This window comes from Lissotriton helveticus, chromosome 9 (genome assembly GCF_964261635.1).
Source record: "Lissotriton helveticus chromosome 9, aLisHel1.1, whole genome shotgun sequence".
In the NCBI taxonomy this organism is placed as follows: domain Eukaryota; kingdom Metazoa; phylum Chordata; class Amphibia; order Caudata; family Salamandridae; genus Lissotriton; species Lissotriton helveticus.
Genome location: NC_136070.1, coordinates 557,006,171 through 557,028,727, shown reverse-complemented (window position 1 = coordinate 557,028,727; position 22,557 = coordinate 557,006,171). Strand labels below are relative to the sequence as shown.

General features: G+C 46.8%; 1 protein-coding gene across 1 annotated transcript in view; it reads left to right on the top strand.

Annotated features, from left to right (window-relative positions):
• Nucleotides 1–22,557, top strand: part of ATL3 (atlastin GTPase 3) — a 264,191-nt gene that overhangs the window by 57,794 nt on the left and 183,840 nt on the right. Inside the window, exons 2-3 of the mRNA XM_078660453.1 lie at nucleotides 19,507–19,724; nucleotides 19,967–20,110. Coding sequence (XP_078516579.1) covers nucleotides 19,518–19,724; nucleotides 19,967–20,110 — 351 coding nt within the window. The 5' untranslated portion in view covers nucleotides 19,507–19,517. The remainder of the gene's footprint in view (nucleotides 1–19,506; nucleotides 19,725–19,966; nucleotides 20,111–22,557) is intronic.

Here is a 22,557-nt window from a genome sequence, read left to right as displayed (position 1 = left end):
CCAAGACAATTTTGAAATTTTAGCCAGTAGCACTTTACATTTTTGAATTTTGAATCCATTATGAAAGTGTTAAAAGAAAAACTACAAATCCCACAATGCAACAGTCTGTTAGTTGAAAAAACAAAAATAGATGCTGTTATCCTATGTCATAGTGCCAAAGTGCAGACTTGGTAAATGCGAACTAAAACTTAGTTCTTGGCTTTCTGCCTTTTTTCTCGTAGGCAATAACCAGTTAATTAAACAGCCCAGTGGGTGACAGGGCAGAGATAGCCTTTCAAATTCAAATGCCTGCATCTCTCTGCTAATGGCCAAAAATGTTCACATTTTGAAAAACCAGCAAAAGACTTTACCAGAACGATGCGGGCAGCAGCAGGTAAATATGTCAAAGCACAGAGAATGAAAAAATAATGGCCTGTCACCACCTATTCTAGAGTCGATCCTCCGGGATTTGTGTGATTTAGGGTGCACGCTGAAACCACTACTGTGATTCGCCATACATTGAACACGTGCAGCACACACTGTAAGTGCTGCCCCGCGTGGGCCGCCAGTGCTTAAGACTAACCTGCATCAAACACTGATGTAGTCACCATTTGCGATGTCAAGGTCATCCTTTCCCACTTGCCTCAATATCCTTGTTTGTTGTAGAATATGGATATTGTGTTTTTTGTTTTTTTTCCATGAATTCCTCGCCATATTTATTTGAGGCAATTCACTATTTGCTACCTCTACAGTACCTTGGGGAGTGACTGGCACAAACAGCACAAAGTATAAAATAAGCTTTCTCCGAAATTGCGATATTCATCCCCTAACTCCAATACAGTCATCAATCATGCTGAATCACATAATTATGGCAAACATTTTCCCAAGTCCTCGAGATCTGAGTTGGCCATGACACGCCCACTTTCATGCCAACTGGACACATGACCTGGTCAACCAATCAAAATAAGTGCATATCATCTTTCGAAAGGGCGCTTGGAAGAGCACATTTTTAGTAAATAATTTTCTATTAAAATTCTTAGTCCTAACAAAGTGTTTTCAAGGCAATACAGAATTTACTAAAGTAATGTGTCAGCCTTTAAACAATTTTAAACTAGACCAATAGATCACATACAGGCAAAACTCAGCATATCGTTTGTTGAGTAAGACAAATATGAAACCTATATTTGTTTCCGTCTACAAAGCGGTATGTACTGTATCTCTGCAGCTGGCTGACACTGCAGCAGTGCTTTTTCTGCTTTGTAGGTCATGGATAGTTGCAACCGCAGCAGTTGTAGTGGAAGGCAGCTGCAGCAGGTTTCCCCTGATCTATATTCCTTTTTCTGCCCCTCCCCCTCAAGCCCCAATTCTTTTTGAAAAATATTTTTATTATTTTAATTTTCAAACTACATGAAAACTTCAGCCATTACATTAGTAAGAGAATGATAGTACACAGCCCATTTTGCCTCAATACATTCAGTAATCTTTCTAAGGAAACTGGGATACAAGAATACGTTCCAGGCATCACTTCCCCTTCTCTTTCCCCAGGTGATTCCTTCCTGTTAATGTGTGCATAGAGGGATGGAAGTCACAGATTGTATTCTATTCTTGTGTGGGGGGGTGTATGTTGTTTGTTCCCGCCCTTTCTATTTCTAGGCCATAGAAGTTCAGCCATGGAGCCCATATCTTCGTAAACATTTTGGGGCAGCCTCTGGCTGCATATGTTGTCTTCTCTGCTCCCATATATAGGTCCATACCAGCTCTCCACTCCTTTAGCGTGGGCATGTGCATCACTCGGGTACAACATGAACAGCTCTTCATCTTGGGTTTTAGCAGCCCTTAGTTGAGGTCAACATCAACAAAAAAAATCCCAGAGCTCCTCCCTTACAGGGAGGAGGTTGTAGCCCTCCGCTGTACTAGGAGTTACAGCCAGGAGAGATCCCAGATAATGAAGCATGTCACTTAGGTGAGTGATGGGATTCCGTCCTTTAAGTTAAGACTTTCTGTGTAGATTGATTTTCTGGTGCACTAGTGGCACATATGCCACCTTATTTGTAGGTGTTTTTTTTAGACCCTCGGACTGCTTTGTTTTATATATGTAGATTGGGGGATACAGCCCGTGCTGGTCTTTAAACTTTTCCCTCTGACCCTCCTATTCTGGTTTGTATTTTTGTTCAAATGCAAAACTCCCCATTTCCTGGCAATGTCCCTTTTGTCAACTATCAGCCCTATATTGCATAGTAAAAGTTTATATCTGGGAAGGGAATATGGATATTGTTGACGTTGCTGTGCTATTGTTGGTCTTGCCAGTTCCAGTGTGTGACAGTGTATCCACTGTCCCAGCCTACGTCAGTGTTGTATCCACTGTCCCAGCCTATGTCAGTGTAAGTGTGCTCCATGTGATAAGTATGTTTTCCACATCATGGTGTAATTATTGTCCCCAGTGTGACAATTTGTCTTTGGGTCCCTTTTCACTAACCATATGTAATTGTCTCTTCCGAATGGCGATGCATTTCACACCCTGTGCATATGTACCTGTGTTGGCCACCTTCGACCAAATATAGTTTTGTACGTATCGTAGTGCAGTACATGTCTAGTTTGTCTAGTACATGTCTAATTAAAACGGGGAGGGGACAGTGCAGTGCCACCTCCCAGAGCCTTATTAGGCCTTGGGGCCGATTACCATAGTAAAGGGGTGGGGGCAAAGCGACCCTCTCCACAAGCCTATTGTAGACCCAGGGACCCCAACCCCCCTAGGGCCTTTCTTAATTCTAGGTGGTTGCCTAACCCAGGGCATCCACCAAGCAGCAAATTGAAGGCCACAGGGGCATTCCCCAGGGCCCAGCCTGCTCCCTGTAGCTGCGTCAGCCAGCATAGCTCCCTCGTGGAGAGACCAACTATTTTTTGCATGCGCCGTCCAGGTGGGAGCAATATCTATACTCTATTGGGCAGAGAAATAGAAGTTATGTTCCCACCTGGCGGGAGCATGTTTAAATGTCCAGCCGGCTGGGAGCAAACATTCTTTCCCTGCTTGCGCTGCTGCAGGCAGGGAAGGCCTGTTTGCTCCCGCTCTGCGAGAGATTTAAAAATGCCACCGCCACCATGCAGGAGCAAACGTATGTTTCCCTGCCCATGCTGGTACCGTCGGGAAAACTACTGTGTCCGGGAGGTGGACTCCCCTGGTCACAGTAACTGAGCCGGCCCCAGAGATGGAGTCCTCGGGGGGGCCTTGTTAGGCTCTGGAGGGGGCCGTGGCACCTCTTTCCCTTAATGTAATTTCAGCCCTGGGTGATAGGGTCCCCGGAGCCTTTTAGGCCCTCCCCCTAAACAAGAAACATGCCTAGCCCACCCCAGGTTTAATTTTAATTTTTTATTTTATCTGTGGATCCTCCACAAATTCATGACAAAACAATTATCATTTCTTTTAAAAACCCTGGCCCATGTCTTTTTTTTCTGCATTTTATTTAAAGAAATCGGGACCGAGTCCTTAGTCCTAAGATGGCTACCGCCACATCGTTGTTGGTGTGGTGGCAGCCAATTAGATTTTAGCAGGGGATCTTGGGTCCACTAAACTTCCGCAGGGTAAAATAAAATTGCTAAACAGATTTGCACCAAATCGCAAAAAACACTATTTCTGGACCAAGATCTAACTTTCTGCCAAATTTGGTGTAAGTATGTTCAGCGGTTTTGGCTGTAGCTGTAGCTGTGTCCACAGGAAAAACAAATGGGGAAAACTCTTTTTGTGCCCCCACCCCTTTTTCTTGGCCCCTGCTTGATGGGTCACCCAAAAACTTTACATGCGCAAAGCAAACTCGTCAAAAAGTAGCACATTTTATTGGGTAAAGTTTTGTGGAGATTCATCAAACGGTGTCAAAGTTATTACGCAACACCGATAAAGGCTTTTCCTTTGGAAACACAATCCTAAGTTTTGCGGTTTTCTCATATATATTTATTCCATGGTAGCTAAAAAAAAATGTGCCCCAATAACACGTTATTTAGAGCAGCTTTCTCAATATAGACACATTCACCCATTTATTACACCAGTGATAGGTCAAATTGCTGTTTATTACCACATTAGAGTAAGCTTGGGATTAGAAAAACAGTTAACTGCTGCAAGCATTACATATTACAGTTACTTAATGGATGCAATCTGTTTTTCCAATAGTAACATGGCCTCTTCAGTGTGATTATACCTTCCTGCACACTGTTTTAACCCCTTGCATCCTGATTAAATATATAAATGTAAAATAAACATTACAATATTCCATGGAATAAACCATAAAAGCAGACACGCAAAAGTAATATACTATTGTTGAGGGGGGCATAATTACCCATTCAAGGGTTTTCCCTCTTATGAATCATGGTCCCGCCAGCACTCAAAAATGGTAATAAATTGGATATTACACCCTGTGATTCTGCATTTACTACATACACAAACGTGCAGCCAGGTGTGCCCCACTGCGAGGCAAGGTGAGCTGTGGAGGGTCATGGTGTAAGATCAATCCATTCTGCAGACCGTAGTGTTTGTTCTCTGGGGCCTGGGGGCGGGGGACAGAACTTTCTGACGCCCTTCTGAACCACGTGAATAGGTCCGATAACGGAGGCACTGAATTTACTAATGATGATAACTACAACATGTATATTTTCCAAAACATTTTATTGACATTTTCAAGTGGAGCGTGTTCAGACCCGTATTGTAGTGCAGCAGAGAAGAGAAATCGAACTGTGGCAGGTACGACCTGCTTCAGAAGGTCACAGAAAGCACAATTATCCATTCTATATGGGTTACCCCCCTCGTTTCCTTTGAATGCCATGTCTACATGTTCTCCTTCCCTTTCTCTCCCAGCTGTCTGCCAACCCCAACTGCAGAAGGTTAAAAAGTCCACATATGTCCACCTAGACAAACAAAAGTACAATGAGCCAGCTTTCCTCCACATGCATCACCACATGCACACCCCACTACACCTGCTATATGGCATATTATATAGGACCGCACCTCTCCTATTATCAATGAAAGAGGCTAGCTGCCTGCCAGCATGGGGGAAGCATCCCCTTCGGCATCTAGGAAAGGCATTATGATACAAGCAATGCAGCCTATGGGGGAAGGGTGTAATGCCAGCCAAACTATACTTTACAATGCAATTCCCACTGTAAAGTGGACGTAGAGGGGGAGTGTACATCTCTGTGTAGTTAGTCCCATCTTTTCGACAAAACTGGTGTTCCCAGGGTATGTTTCCATTCCCTGTATCGCCACTTCTGTGGGATCTTGTGCGCTAAGATAAGTTTATATAGTGTTGATATTGTTCCCCTATTGCCAATCAGTTTGGGAAACTGTTTTAGTTCAAATATAGTTATTACTCTGGTTGCCTCTGCTTGAATGTTTGTGTGTAACCCAGTGCCGAATGCGGGCTTAGTGTAGCCGCTCTGATTCTGAGATAAAATAAGCAACTTGACAATGCTGAAAGTTTTTGGACATTGTGGTGTCGTACAGGTCAGCAGTCTTTTTGCAACATCCCTTCCTCCATTTGAGAAAAGTTCCTTGAGGTGGGTGCAAATGCTGGTTGAGTGGATAGGGGTGTAGGCAGAAGGGTAGGACACCAGGCCTTGTACTTTCACAAACCTACCCCACGTCTTCAGTGTCCAAAGGGGTGCTAATATGGACGTTTAGAGGTCTCTGATGTTTCTCTCGCTATACTAAGTCCCATAAGGGTCAACAGACTATGGTATGCTTCATCTGCCACCAGTTTGTCTCAGAGATCATTGTGGACCAATTCACTATTCGTCGTAGTTTCGCTGCTTCATAATAGTTCTGGAGACCACCAATCCCCTTGCCTCTTTCTATTGAATCATGAATTTCTACAGGAGTCTTGGGAGCCTTACTCTTTCATATAAAGGCCATTCTTCAGATAAGGGGGGTGTTTTAGCCATATTGGTATAGCTTGGAAGATGTAGAGCAAACACAGGAGTATATTAATTTTTACTGTATTGATTCCTTCAAACCAGGAAGCATCTTTTGTGAGTCTTTTGCAATGGATGCTATTGGGGGGGGGGGAGAAAAGTAGGTAATTTGCCTCAAAGAGTAGCGCAGCGTGCTGCATAACCTGAACTCCTAGATATTTAATTGAGGAGTTGGCCCACCTACACTGAAAGTTGGATTATAGTCCAGTTACTTCCTGTGCCCCAAGTGTTAGATTTAGGATCTCTGATTTGTTGTATTTGAACTTGTAGCCGGATGCCATCTCAAAGGGCTCCAGTATGTCTACAACTGCTGGGATTGATGTGTGTGGAGATCCCAGCGTCAAAAGTACATCATCAGCATAAAGGGAGGGTTTTAATTCTCTCAATCCAAATAATATCTCAGTTACTACAGCAGTTTGTCTAATTAGGCACACTAGGGGTTCATAAGTAGGGCAAAAATGAGTGGCGACAAGGTGCATCCTTGCCTATTCCCTCTGGTGAGTTAGTAGGGTTTCGAAAGCTATCTATTGAGAGTGACTTTAGCGCTAGGGCTAGCATCGTTTGAGAAGATCATCCGTAGGAACAACTGTTCCAGGCCCGTTTTCTGGTGTGTGATATGCAGGAAGTTCCAGTTCACCCTGTCGAGGGCCTTCTCTACATTGAGAGAGAGCAGTAACGCAGGTATATTTTTAAGCGAGGCCTTCTCAATTAGTTGGATGACTTTCCATACCATATCATGGAACTCACATCTTTGGATGAAACCTCTATAATATGGATGTACTAGACTAGGGAGCATTTCATTGAGGTGAGCTGCTAAGGACTACACGTATAGCTTAGTATCGGTGTTCATCAAGGCTGTAGGTTGAAAGGATGCATAAAGTCTGACGTCTTTGAGTTTCAGAACACTTATACAGCTGCCTCTCCCATCGTCTGGGCTAGTGTGCCCATAGTGGTGCAGTGGTAAACAGGGTGGTGAGTTTTAGGATCATCCGAAGGACTTCTTCTGGGAGAATCAGGCTCTAAAGTTACTCCGTTTGGATGCATCCTCTACTAACAGGACCCAGAGGGAGCAGTAATGTCTTTCTCTCCCTCTTGTTTGCCTTGTAAGTTGCCATCGAAAGGGGTTCCTTCTTTATCTCCCACAAGATATGAATGAATTTTGAGGTGGATCAATGAGAGTTTTGCCTCGTTAGTGAAGTGCATACATTGGTGTCCTCTGGCCAATGTGAGCGCTCTGGTGATGTGACGGGAGAGCTCCTGTAGTCTCTCCTGCTCCAAATCTCAGATTTCTGCCTCCAATTTTTGCACTTCTAGTCTTTGGAGTCGCATGCTTTCTGCTGTTAATGATGAGAAATGGCCTCCAGTAACCACTTTAAATGCATCCCACATCCCAGGGATGGGCACCTCTCCTCGTACATTGTGCTCGGAATATTTATCTATCTGTTGTCCTATCTAACTTTTTGCAACTGGGTCTCCAAGTACGGATGGATGGAGCCTTTAGTTTCCAGGGGTCTTCTCAGCCCCAGTTCCAACCGGACTGTGACAAATGTGTGGTCTGATACTGATTTGGACCCAATCCATACAGATCGGGTCAGTCCTAGAAGGGTGTTGCTTAATTGTATATAATCGATCCGTGAGTGTGTGCAGTGCACATTGAAGTAAAGCAAAGGCTGTTGTATTCAGTGCTCGTCATGCATCTCACGGAACCAGTTCCTCTAGTGTCTTTTTCATTCATTTGGAGAAGGCCCCTGCGTGGGAATTCTACTCCCCTCCCTGTCTTTGTGCAGGGCCCAGATCATATTGATTTCTCCTGTCAAAACAATGTCTCTCTGGGCCACTCCCACTAGTTGCTCTAGGAAGTTAACTGTGAAGGAATCTTGGGCAGAGTTGGGTGCTGATATTGTGGCTATGGTGATAGGCCAACCTTCCGGTGTCCCAGCTAGAATGAGGTATCTACCCTCTCTATCAGTATGGGTGCATGAAATTGTCATTGGTAAGCTGTGTCTCAGGTGTATGCCACATGTTTCAACTTCCCCTGGTCTTTATGTAAGAGATGGGTTTCTTCGAGGCAAATCATGTCTCTTGTGGATTCTTGGAATACACGCCAGATTGCACCTGGCTTGTTTGGGGAATGCTGACCTTGCGTGTTAAGTGAGGTAATTTGAATCATTGCAGTGTAAGGCTTAGTGATATGCAGCTGTGACAGAGCTCAAAGGCAGTTGTAGACATTCAGTGTGATGAACCCTGTGGTGTTCTTCCCCCCTAAATTCCCAATTTCCCACAAACCATTCATAAACAGAAAAATTGCAAACCAGCTTGAACAGAAAAAGCATGTGTCATGATTAACACAGCCATGTGGGACGTATAATTTGTTAGGGGGCCATCCTGGGTTTCTCTTTAAGGATCCAATCTGGTGGCTCTGCGGTCCAAGTGGTGATCAGTGAACACACAGAAATCCTTCCACACCAGGCAAGTGCTGTCCAGTCCTCAATCAGGTGTGGCAATTGCTTTTACAAGGTCCTCTGTAGGGTCCCGGTTCTGAGGCTGTTTGGCCTAGATTGTCTGGTGTAGTGATAATGTTGATGGCCAGTAGTGAGGGCGCTCCCTTGACCTCTGTGACAGTTTGGCGTTTGTCCATCTTTGGCAGACGCCATGGTCACAAACTTTCTTTGTTATGGGCTGAAAATCTGTTCGCCTCTGCAGTGTTGACTGGGATATAGCCTGGAAGACGGTGCATGAGTAGTTCTGGAAGCTCACCTCACCAGCTTTTCTAGTGTGCTGTAGGACTTTGTCATTTTCTGAGTTGCAGTGGAACTTAATAATCTCGGGATTGCTGCCGTTGGGACGGTCTCTTGCAGCTTGCTTGATGTATCCTGTTGATTGTTATTTGAGGGTGGGTGGGTAAAGAAGAGATCTTCCAACCCACAAAGTTTCAGTGTTAGTGTCTGGAATCTCCTTGCTTAGACCCCTAAGCCGGAGGTTTTCTTATATTGAGCAGTTTTTCAGGTCCTCTGGTTTCCCCATGGCACTCTTTAGTTGGTCCTCCACTGCTGTACATTTCTCCACCGTAGTGGAGTAGGTCGTCGCAACTGTTTCCACGGGTGGCTCAGTCTCTACAAATTGTTGCCCCACTTAGTCCACATACTTTCTGAGGGCCGCTATTTCAGTGGCAAAATCTGAGCACAGGACCATAAGGTTCTTTAGAAGGTCTTGCCTAAATTCATTATGGAGCTCAGTTTGAAGTTGCAGAGGCTGTCGAGCAATTCTGACTTGGCCACTGCATTGCGGACCCGGGGGCGCTGCTTTGTTGAGCTTTTGCTCCAACTCCGGAATGTCCAGTTAGGCCAGAAATGCACCTCATGCTTGGGTCTTCGTTTTAGAGGGCATGAAGGTATCTCCCTGAGATGGTACATGCCACATTGTCTGGCAGATATACTTCGCATTTCCATCTCCATAAACTGGTTCCTTCAAAAGCGGTGGGCATTCAGGATGTCTTTCAAATACCTCAGTTTCCATCACTCCTCCTCTGATAGACTCCTCCCCTCTGGGCAAACTCAATCACTCGCCACTCATCTATATAAGCGTAGTTTCCCTGGAGGGATCAGTGTCCTTTAGGGGCTTAACTGACACCAAGGGCCTACTCAGGCTGAAGTCAAAAGTCCGTAGTCGTCCTCTGAGCCCACCGCACTCGTACATACTTAACTTAAGCAGCACCAAACCAGCGGTTCAGTGGTTGATTACCGGGACACCATCAAGAGTACGCCACAGCCTCCATGTCGCAGTCATTGGCCTGTCCTCTTCGCTGCTTTGGAGCTCTGTGGTCCCGCCTGGGATTCAGAATCATTTTTGTGTTCCTGGTATTAAGGCCCGGGCCCTCTCCTCCCTGTTTTGCAGTCCACGGGATTGGGCAGTACGGGGTGTTTGGTCCCACCCCCTCACTTTGTTGATAGTCCCGGTATCTGCTCCTTGCCTGGAGTTTATTGGTCAATATATCGGCCGGCCGCTGGCGGTTACAGCAGAGTACCGTCTCCCTCTTCTAAGAGCGGGGCTCCGTTAGCTCTGTATTTGCAGCCACACTTCTAAGTCTGAAAGCATGCCCTAGGGCAGGCCCCAACAGCACGTACTGCTCGCCTGGCACTGTTTGTCCAAGTTTCATAGGTAAGGATTGCAATTTGCAAGTCCCCAAGACTTTTGTCTTCGGGTGGGCAGCCACAGTGATTTATTTAGCTAACTTGACATGGGAAACATTTGAGAAACGGTTGGTCTGCGGGAGCAGTGAGGAAGAGCCTATCACCGCTCTGCCATCTTGGCCATGGCAGCTGCTGCAACATGTTTATCAGCTGCCTTGTTATATATTAATTAGGCTATATTTACATAACATGTTTATATGTGGCGTTTATGCGTCATGTAAAATGATTTGAATGCATAAATTGTAACAGTACAATATTGAGTGTACTGCTGTAATCGGTACACTCGGGTGTCCTTCCTGGGTTTGCATGTATTTATTTTGCATCTACAAGTGGTGTGATTTGTGCAAGAGCTTTCTCAATGGCGTTGTCAAATGCTAATTGCTGGTACTAGTATGTGCTTAAATGTCGCACTGCTAGACTGTCGCTTGTAAAGAGGTCTCAACCAGCACTGGGATTGCTTTTTAGGTCTCGCCTAGGCAGCGCGCATGCGCTTCTCTAGGAGATGACCTTTAGAAATTGGTCCGCTCTTTTTAAGCACTCGTGCTTGTACTGGCATCCACCTTGTGGGAGCGAGCAGCGGCGTGTGTGCTAATTGAAAACAGATGCGCTGCTCGCTCCCGCAAGGGGCATGCTAGCACAAGCATAGGTGCCTAAAAACAGCTGTTTGCATGTGCCTTTTTTTCACTTCTGAACTGCTTGTTGTTGTTGGAGTTTGGTTTAGTTTTCACCATTATAGTGTCTTAAATGACGCGATCTGCAAGTGGTCGTTGCCTTAAAAATCAAACTCTGTTAAAGGTGTCACATATAACATAGAGGACATTTGGCAACTAAAGATGTAGCTGCTAATTATATTCTGTGGTTTGGTGTACATAAAGCAAGGTAATCTACGCACTTCACGCTGCGCAACGGTTGTTTGTACACTGATTATGGAGGTAAAATATACCCCGCCCTGCGAATGAACGTACACAATGTGCCGTCAGCATTGGCGAGGTGTAGAGAGTACGTGCAAAGACTCATTGAACACCTCATGCGTCTGCCGGTATCTACCAGGCAAAATGTCCCCAACCTCCTTGCGCCCCCCACTTCTCCTAAGTGTGATGAACTCCGCAGTACTCACCAACGTTGGCGTAGTCACTGCACCCGGACCCAACACAACATAAACTCCCAAGATGGTAGAGACTAGTTCCCATTAGATAAATGACCCTCAGCAACAACGTAAATATCACGTGACACTCGCGTCACGACCTAGTTATGTGTCATTGCATGGAAATACACCGATTTCATATTGGTGGTGTAACGGGACCTGAGAACAAGTACGTTGTACAGACAGCCAGGAAAGCTGTGCTGTCCATAAGACAAAATGGTTTAGAGAACCCCCTGTTTGAAACGTGAATGCAGGTGCTTGGGAGCTAAATCTGCTGGGCTTGTTAAGTAAGGCTTGCAGGGTATCACTTGAGCTGTGACCTTCCTGGAATGATTAGGATGCTAGTGGGTGGTGTAAGGGGAGATTTATACAGGTACCTCAGTTAAATTTTTTATGAGTAAAATCGTGTCATCCTAGAGTCCGTGCCACAGTGTGAGTGTACTTGGAGTGCGAGTGCATACCTTTCCAAAGGAAAGGTTTGGATAGGGTTAGAGGTTGTTTCTTCCACCCAGCCTTTAAGCACCCTTTTTTCAAACAAGCATTTCAATGCAATAGGTCTCGCATCTATGAGCGTTTGAGCTATTGGCTTTGTAAATGACAATATCTTTTATTTATGTGTTGTTTTTAAAACCGATAAATAAAAGACATTGTTTTTTTTTTTTTCTTTCAAAAACCTTTATTTGAGCAAGCATAGAAAAATACAAGAATGGGCCTACAACCTCACGGGCTGGCCACTAATAATAAGGCACAAGGCAGAAATCAGAAGTGTACACCCGTGGTCAGGCACAACTCCAGCACAAAGCATTACTCCCAACAAGTCACAGAGCATATTGAATTTTATTTATACAAAAAGAAAAACAAACACTAGAAAGGCGAATGCACGGTAATCAAGGTCAGCCCAAAGGACGGAGGGGATGGTCTACAATCAGGAGAACCCACCAAGAGCCCTAAGGCTCCAACAAGGTCGTGGGGGGGGGGGGGAAGCAGCGGGGAGAATCGGAAATTCAAAAAAACAGTATGAAAGGGTTCCGGGAACGCTCGCCTAGGGAGATAGGACAACATCAGTAGTGCCTACAAGGGGAGGTGTACAGATATCCCCACGATATTCATTCCACTGGCCCCAAATCTTCGTCCACGCCCTGGGTCTGCCCCTGGCCACATAAACAGTCTTCTCCCGAAACATGGACCAGTCCATGTTGTCCTCCCATTTCGAGACTTCAGGGGGCCTGGATGCGCCCCAGAGTTGTGCAATATCACGTTTCGCAACCATGTAACCCAAGGTAGCCCACCTGGTCTGGGCCACAGAGTAGTCAGTGGGCTCCCAGACATTCAACAGACAACGTCGAGGCTCCGGCCGCAGGGCAACACCAGTCACAGCAGTCATCACCTCAAGCACAGCAGTCCAGTAAGCCACCACAACCGGGCACTCCCAAAGAATGTGTAAAAAAGTAGCACTCGACCCACAACCACGCTTACATAACCCATCCAAGGAAAAGCCCATCGTTACCAGACGCGGACCAGTGACATAAACTCGATGAAGGATTTTAAGTTGAACCAAACGGAGACGGGCAGGAATGGCTACCTCCTTGGGAGAAGAGAGTGCCGACTGCCAATCCTCGTCGTCCAGTTCCAAACCATCGCCGACCCAAGCCTCCCGAAGTCGGACCAATAAGTCCGCCCGATTATTGATCAGCTTCTTATAGATCAGGGAAATAGTGCTATCAGGCAGGTGCCCATCAAGGACACGATCTTCGAGAGGGGAAGACTCGGGCAGGGCCTCATCAGGAGTCAAGACTGAGGCGAGGGCGTGTCGGACCTGTAGATAACGAAAAAATTCCCTACCATTCAAACCATATTCCTCCTGGAGGGCCTGGAACGACTTCACACTACCTTTCGAACATACATCACCCACCTTACTTATACCAATCATATCCCAGCGATCGAAGCCCTTAGTGGACCAGAGACACCCCAAACGGTCCGAGGCATAAAGCGGCGTCGCCAGCGTCATTCGATCCTCCCATCCCAAACTCACATTCGCGGCTCGCCACACAGTTACTGCACTCCTGGACGGGCCCACAAGATGGCGCCCGGCTGAGCGGGAATAAAGCGCTCTATTAAAGTCCCCACCCGGCAGCTGGAGTCTATCCATCTCGAATGCAGGATTTCGACCCGGTGAAAACATCACGTGATTAATAGCAGACAGCTGGGATGCCCAATAATATCGCTTGATATCGGGGAGCGCCATGCCCCCGTCGTACCAAGGGATGGTGAGTTTCGCAAGGGCAATACGTGGACGCCCGTCCCAAAGCAATTGCCTCTGAAGACTCTCGATCTCTCGGAAATAGGTCTTGGGGATAGCGTCATAGGAGTTCTGGAGCGCGTAGAGGAACCGCGGCAAGGACATCATTTTAAACAGGGCCGCCCGGCCCAGAGGAGACAAAGGAAGCTTACGCCAGCGGGCCACGTCCAGTCGCAATCGAAGCAACGGGGGGAGGAGATTACGCTCAAATCGGAGCGAGGAGTCCAACGTAATAAAAATCCCTAAATATTTAAAGCCAGACTGGACCACCTGGATAGGAAGTCTGCTCGGCAATGGGGGTAAAACACCCGAGAGAACATACACGCAGGACTTGGCCCAGTTAATAACGAGGCCCGAGTTGGCACCAAAGGAAGTGAGAACATCAAACAAAACTGTCAGAGATTTACGCGGGGAGGTGAGATATAAAAGAATGTCGTCCGCGTAAAGCGAAACGCGGTCCTCAAAGTCCGGAGACCAGCGAATCGCCTTGAGCGAAGGCTCCCACCGAAGCCAAGCAGCCAATGGTTCCAAGGCGAGTGCAAAAAGCAACGGAGACAAGGGGCATCCCTGACGGGTACCCCTACCAAGGGTGAAAGGGGCCGAAACTCTACCATTTACCACTACTTGTGCAAGAGGTTCCGCATATAATAACTTGATCCAACCAATAAACTCAGGCCCGAAACCAAATTTCTCAAGAGCCGCCCAAAGATAAGGCCACTCCACCGTGTCAAAAGCCATTGAGGCATCCAACGATGCCAAAATGGCCGGCTCCGTCAGAAGCCCCGCCCTCGCAATCGCGCCGTGGAGACGACGTAGATTCAGAGCCGTGTTGCGACGTGGGATAAAACCGGATTGATCTGGATGGACCAAGCCACTAATGACCGTCAGGAGGCGGGACGCCAGGAGTTTCGCCAACACCTTGGGTTCAACATTCAGCAGGGATATGGGCCTATAGGATGAACAAAGGTCTCGCGGTTTACCATCCTTGGGGATGACAACTATCGTGGCCAGTCGCTGATCATAAGGGAGAATACCCCGTTCCCGGGACTCCAAAAACATGGCGCGAAGATATGGCGCCACTCTGTTGGGACGTAACTTGTACAGTTCAATTGGCAACCCGTTCGGGCCCAATGCTTTGCCCGAACGGAGTGAACGGATGGCAGTGGCTATCTCATCAACCGTAAAGGGGGAGTCCAACGCTACACGATCCAAGTCTGAGACACTGGGCAGAGCTATATCACGCAATAGAAGGCGAGAGTCAGCCACATCTCTCACAGACACAGGGGTATACACCACATGGAAGTACTCAGCAAAACGGTCAACTATTCCAATCGGGTCCGTCACACTCACACCACTCGAAGACGGAATCACGGGCACCACACGATTAGCTCTCTCCTTCTTATCCAGCCATGCCAGCAATTTACCCGCTTTGTCACCCACATCATACAAACGACCCTGTTGCTCCCGAAACATCACTTTAGCAGCATCCGTGACCATGGATTTATAGGCAAATTGTTTCAGGCCCGGGGCGTGGAGTTTCGCAGGCGTGACACCCGATTCCAAAGCATCCTCCAATGCAGAAATCTCTCCCTCAAGGTCCACCACCTCCCTATTCCTCGCCCGCTTAGCTTCAGCAATAAGGGAGAGGGCCTGCCCATGAATCACCGTCTTAAAGGCCTCCCATAGGGACACAGCTGAGGAAACCGACCCCTCGTTATCTAGAAAATACGCGTCCAAAGACTTAAGCAAAAGGCTGCGGGTCTCGGGGGAGGTAAGGTACCACGGATTGATGGGAGCTACTCTGCCCACCGCCTCCACTCCAACCTCAAAACGAAGCCAGAGCGGAGAGTGGTCAGAAATACCCCTGGGTAGGTGTACAATCTCACGCACCGCTGGTGACTGAGCCGCAGGCATCAGGAAATAATCCAGCCTAGACAGACTCCCATGGGCCCCAGAATGAAAGGTGTATTGAAGCTGAGTAGGATGCAAAAGCCTCCAGCAATCCACCAAACCAAAGGTATCCAAAAATCCACCCAACCACCGTTGGGCCGTAGGAGTATCTCTAGGGGGGTGGCGATCATGGAGACCGGAGAACACCGAATTAAAATCACCAGCCAAAAAGAGAGTACTATCAGGGAGGTCCAACAAGACGCAGCCCAAATCTGAAAAGGTAGAGGTCTGCAAACCGGGGGGCACATAAACAGTAAATAAGGAGAGGGCACGACCCTCATAGCGACCCACAAGGACAGCATATCGCCCCCGATCATCCTGAATCACATCATCAATAGCTAGGGGGAGGGAAGCCCGAACGAGGATACCCACACCCCTAGAGCCCGAGGTAAACCCAGAGTGTGCTACGAGGCGATAGCCCCACCTATTCATTGCATGACAAACATTGCCTACCAAATGAGTCTCCTGCAGGAAAACAATATCAGGAGATAAACGTCGTATACATTTCAACACAACACTTCGTTTGATACGATCTCCCAGACCGTTAACGTTCCACGAAACAAATCTCAACCCGCTACCCCCCATCCCACCCAACAAAGCCAAAACCCCCCACCAATGAGCATGACACCAGAAACATCTTCAAATACAGGATAAAATCGCCTTGAAAACAGAACACACAAACAACGAACTTCCCAACCACCCACCCCCCAAATAACAAGAAAACACCCCCCACCCTGCACCCCTGCAAAAAGCTAAAAAGCCTCCCCAACCTGCAGTGTGCCTGTCGCCCAAGAACCCCTATTCTACACAAAGACCCCGGAGGAGGAAAGGCTCTGTCCCACCCGCCACCCCGATCAAGACCAATGACGAGAAAAAGAACATACATCAAATCACATAAGCGGTAGAGGAACAAAGGCACATACTCCTGGAAGAGTTACTCAAAACAAGTCACCCGGCATAGACGAAATGTTCAGCTCTCTACACCACCTTCAGCACCGCCCGGGTGGGCATCGGACTCAGTCTCAGGAGGTCGGCTAGGCAAGGAGTCCAGCCAGTCATTCACAGCATCCGGCCGATCAAAGAAGAAAGTCCGATCATTATACTCAACCCGCAGCCTGGTCGGAAAGAGCATAGCGTAGCGCATCCCCATGTCCCTAAGACGCTTCTTGGCACCACGAAATCCCATCCGCTGCTTCTGGACCTGTTGGGAAAAATCCGGATAAAAGTTCACCGTGGCATTCTCAAAGGCCACCGGGCCCTTCACCCGCGACGCCTGCAGGATAGCGTCCCGATCTCTATAGTGGAAAAGCTTGGCAACAATAGGTCTCGGCGGGGCGCCCGGCTTACCCTGGCCCCCCGGAACACGATGTGCACGCTCCACTGTGAAGAATTTACTAAGGCCAGACGGAGAAAGGTGGTTCTGGATCAGGTCTTCAACCAGGAGATCAACCGAGTGGGGTTCTGGGTTCTCCGGGACCCCAACCACGCGAACATTACAGCGACGTGCCCTGTTCTCAAAATCTTCGAAGCGCCGGGTCATGAAATCGTTCACCCTACGGAGATTGCCAATCTCAGTCTGTACCTCAGAGACGTCCGCCGTGAGGCTGGATGATTTGATATCCAACGACTTCACCTTTTCGTTCGTTTTGGAGAGATCGGCTCGAATTAGATTCAAATCGATTGCCACGGTGTCAATTTTGTGGGTCAAGGTTTCGTATTGTTGGCCTATTGATTCCCTCATGCCAGAAATGGCGCCCATGATGTCCTGCAAGGAAGGCTCCGTCGACGCATCCACGACGTGGTCAGATGCACTGGGACCGGGTAGGGCAGCTCCGGGGGACCCCTTAGAATGGGTATAACGGTCCATAACGTTGGATTGGACCGGACCCCCGCGCAGAGGTGTCTTCGTCTTGCGCGTCTCCCGGTCCCCTCTGCCCGCCATTTTGGAGATGCGTCACAGGGAGATTCACCAGGGTCAACGGACCGGGCACCAGAAATGGAGGCCTCGGGACCAAAGGACCGTAACAAGAGTATCACCAGGATAGGGGCAGCCAAGTAGGAGAACAGACCAGCCAAAGGCCCAACAGCCGACGCGTATACTGGAACCAGCTCTGGCCGACCCTTTCGCCGATGTCCCAGTCAGAGGCAGAATCGAAACCGAAACTTAAGAAGGGGACCCACTAGTCCAATCCCCCTGCCGTTGTTGTTCAACTCCAGGACGGCCACCGAACCTCACCCAGTCCCGGGCGCACCTCAAGGGCGGAGCCCAAAAGTTCAATTCACCATAACTCAGGCTCCCGGGGTCAAAATAAATTTCTGAAAGGTCCAGGTAGAGCAGCCCAACGTCCTCTATATAAATCCTCGCGAAAAATCAGGATTCATGCAGGATATTATGCCGGGAGCGGCGGGGGTCCGGGGAGCGCTGTGCTCACGCGGCCATCTCGGATGCCCGCCAAGCTCCTCCCATATAAAAGACATTGTTATTTACAATGCCAAGAGCTTAAACTCTCTTAAATGCAAGACCTATTGCGTTGCAAATGAGAGCTATATAAAAAAAAAAACGGTTAGGAGAGGTCTAAGCTATTTGAGAAAATAGTGCTCGGAGGCTGTAATTAAAGCTGAGCGAGCAACAACATGGTAACAGTCCTTGTGTAACGTAACTGGTGCTCATGTAAAGCGCTCCAATACCTTTGTATCGAGTTCGCTCTATATAAATCAGCAAAAAAAAAAACGGGGTGTCGCCATGACCACAGTCCTCCCATGGGTTTCAGCGCTTTCCTTTCTTCCGTTCTGAGTACCATGGTTCCAATTTCCACCTGGTTCCAGTTACTTGTCCAGGGGGCCCAGGTACCTTCCATCTCCTGGGGATGGGCCTTTTGGTTTAGCAACACCGCAAGCTCAGCGAACTATGTAGCCACCTTATATGTCTTGGGTGGTGCGTGTATTCCCAGCAGGCACCTCTCGATGCTCCTGTGCCTTCCTCCCTGTGATATGACATACCATCAACACACATCATATCACAACTCGCCACTACATTCCACACCATGCCACTGCCCTAACGTCACTACACTAAGCATAACTTGCACACAAAATTTACAGTTTTGAACACAGCAGCTACATTGCTCTACAACCTACCTTTAAAAACATTGCCAATATCTCTGTATTGAAATAAGGCTGTATTTTAGCATCTTTAGTATTTTCGATCTAATTTGATCACTTTCCAGAGTGTTGTGGAATGTAAATTCGTTTCTGCCACGACTTGGATCTTTATGACGAATTAGTCCTTTTGAATTTTGCCCAGCAATTCTCCAAAGCGTATTAGATGCATTGCATTTTTGCAGTAACCATATAAAATTCATTTAAAATAAAAGTGATACATTACTGCAGAATATTCCTATTGTGATTGTTTTGTTGGTGGAGGCTAAACCAGAGATGGGAGTTGTAAATGGCCCTTTGCGTTGCTTAAAAATGTCAACAACACTAAAGTCCTTATTCCCTTTTCCCTGCGACCCTGCTTTCCCATTTCAATCTTAATCCCTCAAAGGAAATATATTATTTCTGACCTGACCTGCTGTGCTACAGATGGGGTTGTCCTCAATTGACATCGTACATCCAGATTATTCAGACCTTGCAAGCTCTTTTGTTAAGGTTCATGGTATACATAGACCACATGCATATATCTGTATATCTTTTAATGGGGCTAAGAATGACTGTAACATGAGATCTCATAACTAGAATTCTTAATTAAACTTACTACTAGGACCCTCAGAGAAGCTTGAAGATGGCTTCTGATCACAGTATTAAGATGCAGGTTTTACCTTGGTGCACCCTGAACCCTAGGCACTGTTAAAATGATGCCACCCTCACAAGCTGGTCCCAGTGGTTAGGCTTTTATGGCTTCATTTCCGGGATGATAACGTCTTTACTCTGAATTTAGTAAAATGATATTCTCTAATCCACTGTGCCTGTGTTTTGTCTCTTGCATACAGCAGGTGCTGACATGGAGAGCACAAAGCCAGGGCCCGTGCAGATTGTTCAGGTCCAAAAAGAGGAACATTCATTCGAGCTAGATGAAAAGGCGCTGGAGAGTGTGCTGCTGCAGGACCATGTACGGGATTTGGACGTTGTGGTAGTATCTGTTGCCGGAGCATTCAGGAAGGGCAAATCCTTTCTTTTGGACTTCATGCTACGTTATGTCTACAGCCAGGTAACACGCGTTAATTTTAAAAGTTTTTGCCCAATGATTTTTTTTCTCTACCCTTAGTAGTAAAATTTAGCAATTTCCTGAAAGGCACTGCACGAGGCAAAGAGGTCATAAGAACTTAAGACCTAAGATTGTTCTGCATTTTGAGAAGAGTAAAAATAGGGTTGCCTTGTTTAGGAAAGCTCTTGACTGACCGGTTTTTGTTTGTGTTCCTTGATCAGTCTCTCCTGTTTTCTGCCCTGCAGAAGGATGGCGGACAGTCCAACTGGATGGGTGAAACAGATGAGCCATTGACTGGTTTCTCTTGGCGAGGAGGTTCTGACCCAGAAACCACTGGCATTCAGATCTGGAGTGAAGTGTTCACTGTCGAAAAGCCAAATGGAAAGAAGGTAAATTGGGCCTATGACATACCTTTCCCATTCCTGGTATTTTGTCCTAGAAGCTTTGCATGCTGGGATTGGATCATAGGCTGATACATATAATGTGTAAATAGAAAACTATAATTCTCTGACAACACTTCCATTTTCAGTCACATGAAGGGTGCCCTTTCTAAAATGGCATTAGGAGGCAGAAGATGGAGTTGAAGGTGCCTTAACACAGGGTGTGCACCATAAGGGGAACAGGAGAATGACATGGCTGAGGAGCTAGGCAAGAGGAAAATGAAAATTGAAGACAAAGGTGTAGGTAAATTACTTCTTCCTCCCCTGAGAAGTTGAGTAAGGTCCTAACTGTGTTAGTAGGTGAAAATAAAGGGATGGTGTGGAGACACTTAGCCTATGAGGAGGGAAGATGTGGGTTTTCAGGTATAAAAGCCATAGACTGCCTTGGGTTGGGTTTCTGAAGTGAGACACAAAAGAGTGGGAGGTAAAGTGGCACAATTTTCTTTCACGCCAAATGCTGAGCACTGTGCTGTTTGTATGTGTCACAAAGGGAGTAGATGGAGCTTCATGAGCAGAAGTGGAAAATAGCAGGAGATTGAGGTGTTAATGTGATGGAGATAGGTAGGGACACAAGCAAAACAAAATGGTAGGGTTGAGATGAAGAGTTAGAAAATGATTAGAGTTGATTGTGTTAAATGGAGGGTTTCAGAACTTGAAAGGAAGGCAGCTGGACGGGTGAGGTAGGGTTAGTGGAAAGATGAGACACTAAGTGCTAAGATGCAGGACTGATGCAGGATAGAGAGTTTCTGGAGAAGATAAACGACATTACATGATGATAGAAGGAAAGGTAGAGTCGCAAAAGAGTATAAAAGGGCTAGGAAAGAGAGAAAGCGTGTTAGAGGCTAAGAGGAGAAGGGAAGCAGAGTAGAGGTAGGGGAGTTTGAAAGGGTCGATGATGGAGGAAGTAGTGCAGGTGTTGAAGGCTGAGAGGTGGAAAGAAATCCAAGATAATGCTACGGAAGAGGGGAGGGATTTTTGAGCACACGAGGTGGGCAGGGGTCAGGTGACTAGGAACAGGGAGAGGAGGGAGTGTGTTAGAAGGTGAGCATTTAGAAGGAGGCAAAGAAAGAGGGGTAGCGAGGAGAGTTGGGATGTTAGAGGCTTAGAGGTGGTGGAAGGATTGGAGTTAGGTGGAATGGGAATGCAGGGCTGTTGGGAAGCAGAGGAGAGGTAAGGGTGAGGAGTAGAGGAAGGGTGTTAGTGGTCGAACGTGTAGGGCAGTCGAGAGGAAAGGAAAGGAGAGTTAGAGGTTGGGAGAAAGGCAGAGGGAAGATCTCGCTTCAGCTTTTGTGCTGAGTTGGTCTTGAACATCAAATCATCTAGAAGATTCGTGTATAAGACATATTTTCGCAAGAGGGCAGCCATTACCATCATATACGTTTGGAAAAGATTCAGGAAGCAGTCTTCAATTTGAATGGGATAATTTTTTTATTGCTAATGAAAGCTCCCTTTTTAGAGTCTCCAGAATCTTCTATGCATAGAAGGATATTAAAGCATGCCCTCTGTAGCTTTATGCCCCCACCCAATCTCTCTGCTAAGGTTGTAAGAAGATCTGAAGAAAAATTACCATACTAAACCTTTCTCATCACTCTATTTCCATCTGAGACAACACTTTCAACGCTGAGCTCCTTTTCAGCTAAGAAGAGGCAGGAGTAGTCTTCTATGGTCCTTCCATGTTTTAGAGCCAATGATGTCACATTATTTTGTAAAAGGTTAAACCTCTTGCTCAGCTGGTCTGAGAAAACAAGTCTTGATGCATTTGGTAGAATGATTGGAAGGGAAGCTGCATTGAAATCTGTTGCTTACACTATCAAGCTCTCAATCTATACTCCTCCTTTTGTCCCAAGTGACAATGGTTGGAAATGTTCCCCTATCTTTTTCCCTTGTCCTTTGCATAATCTTCCTCCACCTGAGAAATCTTTCTAAATGGGAGAGCTAGGACATATTTTCTTGAAATTAGAGATTTCAGTTGATACAGAAGGCTACTAGAAATCAAAACTAAAACATTTTGCCTTTCCTTAAAGGGTCTTTTTTGTTGCTGCTGCTGCCAGTGACTGCACTGTATTTGTAACTGTCTTCTCTAGTTAACATATGGCACTTTTGGTGATTTTTCCCATACCCATCTTTAGATAATCCTTCCTGTCCCAGACATACCAATCTGGGTGTAGTAGCCTAATTTGTCATCTGCGTTGTTCTTTCCACTGGTTTCACTTTAAAAGAAGTCAGAAAAATGTGCACGGTACACTCCAGCAAACCTAGTGCGATAGCCACCACTGGTCTGGCTTGAGGTTTTGGAAATAGCCTCCCTTATATTACTGTCCAGGGCTTGGCCTGAGGCGACAACATGGCAGATGCGCCATTGAGTACTGGTGCAATAGATCAGTGGGGATCACTAT